The sequence below is a fragment of the Austrofundulus limnaeus genome, unplaced genomic scaffold (genome assembly GCF_001266775.1).
Source record: "Austrofundulus limnaeus strain Quisiro unplaced genomic scaffold, Austrofundulus_limnaeus-1.0 Scaffold157, whole genome shotgun sequence".
NCBI lineage: Eukaryota > Metazoa > Chordata > Actinopteri > Cyprinodontiformes > Rivulidae > Austrofundulus > Austrofundulus limnaeus.
This window is the reverse complement of record NW_013952559.1, coordinates 154,775-158,211: the sequence shown is the minus strand read 5'-3', so window position 1 is coordinate 158,211 and position 3,437 is coordinate 154,775. Positions and strand designations below refer to the sequence as shown.

The 3,437-nt window shown below is 38.6% G+C and overlaps 1 protein-coding gene across 1 annotated transcript in view; it reads right to left on the bottom strand.

Moving 5' to 3' along the window:
• slc13a2 (solute carrier family 13 member 2) overlaps positions 1-735 on the bottom strand; it is an 18,219-nt gene extending 17,484 nt beyond the window's left edge. The window contains exon 1 of the mRNA XM_014016876.1: positions 437-735. Coding sequence (XP_013872330.1) covers positions 437-538 — 102 coding nt within the window. The 5' untranslated portion in view covers positions 539-735. The remainder of the gene's footprint in view (positions 1-436) is intronic.
• Between the last annotated feature and the right edge of the window lie 2,702 nt (positions 736-3,437).

Sequence of the window (3,437 nt, the reverse complement as noted above, 5' to 3'; positions counted from 1 at the left end):
GCTCTTTTCTTCACACAAAAATAAAGAATCACTACAGTTTCTACGTTTCACATCATCTCTATCAAAATCTGCMGTTTAAACATTAAACTCTGAAACAATTGTCTCCATATTTCTGATTTTTGGCAAAAATCCACTGCTCCATCAKTTACTACCACAAACAAAAAAAATCTAAACTTTGACTTCTTTTGTTATKTAAGTGTGAGAAACCCCTTCAATAAAAGCATTTTAACAAATTGTTTGAACAGGTCATCTAATTAAAGGAATAAAAACAACTGATTCAGCAGTTTTTAATCAGGTTTATAACTCCCTGCACTCCTGACATTAACTTTAACACAAAGAAGAACTGAAAGAGAAAACTGTGAGCTCAGACAGGAAGCAAACATTTACAGAAAATCACATTTTTTGCGGTCTAACACACACACACACACACACTCACCGAGGTAGGGCTGACTAAAGGCAGGGGCAGAAAGATGAGTGGAGTGATGACGATGATGATGTAGTTTCTGTGATACCACAACCATTTCAACCAGCTCTCCATGATGCTTAGAAAAAGTTATAAAAAAATTAGTTCAAAGTCAGAAAACCGTCCCAGAAGCTTGACTAGAACCACGCAGCTGATCCAGATGTGGKAACTAGTCCGAAAAGAGGAAAAGAAAAGATGAGCTCTGAAATTAGAGAAGTGCTTCGTAAAAAGCTGCTGAGCTAAAGAAACTAAAATCTGCACAATTCAGTGCTTATAGCTTCATTTTATCAAACATTAACCCGGAACCATAGAGTTAGCTTCCTTGACTGTCAAAAAGCTGGTTAGAGAGAGAGAGAGAGAGAGAGAGAGAGAGAGAGAGAGAGAGAGAGAGAGAGAGGGTGGGGAGGACAGGTGAGGGGGCAGGTCGTCCAATAAAAGACAGGTTTGTCAGGTGAAGAAGTCAGACTCTCCCAGGTGAAGCCAAAGGTCAGGGGGCGTGATTGTAACCCACTCACACACAAAACCTGAGATTTTACATTTCTACACACAATAAAACCCAAGTTAGTTTGTTAGTCCTTCAGCACAAAGTTAGGYGTGGTGAGTTTGGTAATTAAAACAAAAACTATAAAATCTGAAATAAAAAGTGAACGCAAGGAACCTTTAACCTCAGCTGTTTTAATTAGATATTTAAACAAACTGCCTGCTGTTACAATACATGAGGCAGTTTATTGGGTTTGTAACTCGCCCTGTGTTCGGGAATAACAGCCCTGATTCCTTTAGGAGAACRGGAGAGAAAATCAATAATCAAAGAAGAAACAGTGGAGTGAAAATGGGATCTAAAAATGAGTCAAACAAAGAACTACAGAGATGAGAAAACCTGGTGACGACTGGGGGTAAGTAATGCTTATCTAAATGACTTGTTTGGTTTAAGAAGAAGAAGGAATAAAGACAAATGCGAGGGATGTGGAGGAAAACAAAATGTGGAACTTTTAGCACAAAAGGTGAGTAAATTTGTTTGGTAGATTATTTCTTTGTTGTAACAATTCTTCACAATAAACCTTATATTAATGGAAAGCCTCTTGATTTCCCTTTTTAATGGTGCCACATTTGTAAGGAACAGGCATTTGTGGATGAAGGTTAGAGCTGATTAGTGTGCATTGCCAATGCAATGCACACTATTGTGATTCGTTTCCCATCCAAATCATCTCCACTTTGGCACGCTTCTCCTTCTGCATACTTTTTCCTAGAGCTGCCATTGTAATTTATATCTGTAAAGCTCCTGCGCCAAATGATAGCTATGCCTTTTCGTACCTGTACAACTTATAGTTTTTGAAATATTAATGTTTAATAATTTATAATGGAANCAAAGTTGATCCGTAAGATGTTCAGGTCCAAAAACCATAACCTCTGTCTTATCTGAGTTTAGAAGCAGAAAATTAAGAGTCATCTATGTTTTTTAAGACATGCTTGCAGTTTAAGTAACTGGTTGGATTCATCAGGTTTCATGGATAAATATGCTTCATATGGATATTTTTATGCTGAGTATCATCGGCATAAAAATGGAAATTTATCCCATGCTGTTTAATAACTTTACCTAAAGGAAACATGTATAAAGTAAAGAGGATTGGTCCAAGCACTGAACCCTGAGGAACTCCATGACAAACTCTTGTGTAAGAAGAAGATTCATAACAAAACTAAATCCATCAGTTAAACTAGAAGCACTCGGAGAGTGCAAACCTCCACCAAGACCAATTTACCCCATCCTGTAATACAGTAAATGCGCAAAAGCAGAGATGGAAACACATTTGCCGAATAAGTTATGACGTTGCGAACATTTAAGCAGGCAGTATGCACGGGATTTCTTCCTGGTGGAGTTCAACGTGAAAAAAAAAGACTTGTCACCCAACGTTATTCATCATCAAACTGGTGTCAGATTAAGCTCCTAAGTTTTCATCAGTCACATTTCACCATGTAAAACATCTGTTTTATCCCCTTGTATGAGTTTGTAATGGTTTGACTCTTTATAAAGTGCTTTTCCTGGTTCCCCCCGTCTCCAAACTTTGAGGCCCGGCAGCTCTCTGTTTACAAGCCCAGTAGAGACAAACTGTTTTGATTGGTTATTTCGGAAATGTGGTGTGTTTGAGGAAATGGGAAAAATAGGTTTCACGGTGCAGTCACACACTTCCTGGTCACAAAACGTTTGCTAAATGTGCACCAAATGTGTAAAAATGTGCACATTATCGCAAAAAAATTATTCATCATTAAATGTGGTTTTAACATTACTTTATAAAGTTTGAAGTCCGTGCTGTCCAATCCAGCTCACTGTTTTTTACAGAAGCCCCGTGAAAGCATCACAGCTTTGCCGATCTCATGGTGTTAAAAGAAAAAAAATTCCTGTATCCGCATCGTGATCCAGAACATCACCAAAATTTAAAGGCGTGTTCCTTGGCCCAGTACACACGTGTTAAAAATGTCATGACAATCCGTCCACAGGTTTTTGAGTAATGTTGTCCACAGACAGACAGACAGACAGACAAACATACGCGACCGAAAACATTACCTCGCCCTCGGCAGAGGTAATAAGACTCAAATCATTTTAGAGCTGTTCCTGTAATCCCAATATCAAGTTCAAGTCTATGTAATAAAATATTTTGATCAACTGAATCAAATGCAGCACTGAGATCTAACAGGACAAGAATGGACACATGTCCACTTTATGAGGCCATGAGAAGATCATTAGTAACTGGATGGGTTCTTCTCTAATGAAACGTTTCGTCTCTCCTCCAAGAGACTTCTTCAGTCTGAGAGTTTCAGGCAAAATTCAGGCTTTTAATGTCCCAACACAAACGAGCTACATCTAACGGCAGAACTCTGCAGTTTTCACTCATTTGCAGGCCAGCGGTCACTCTTTCAGAGATGAGGATGTTCTCATTCTTGATAGAGAGGAACGTTGGTTTGAGAGAGGAGTAAAAGA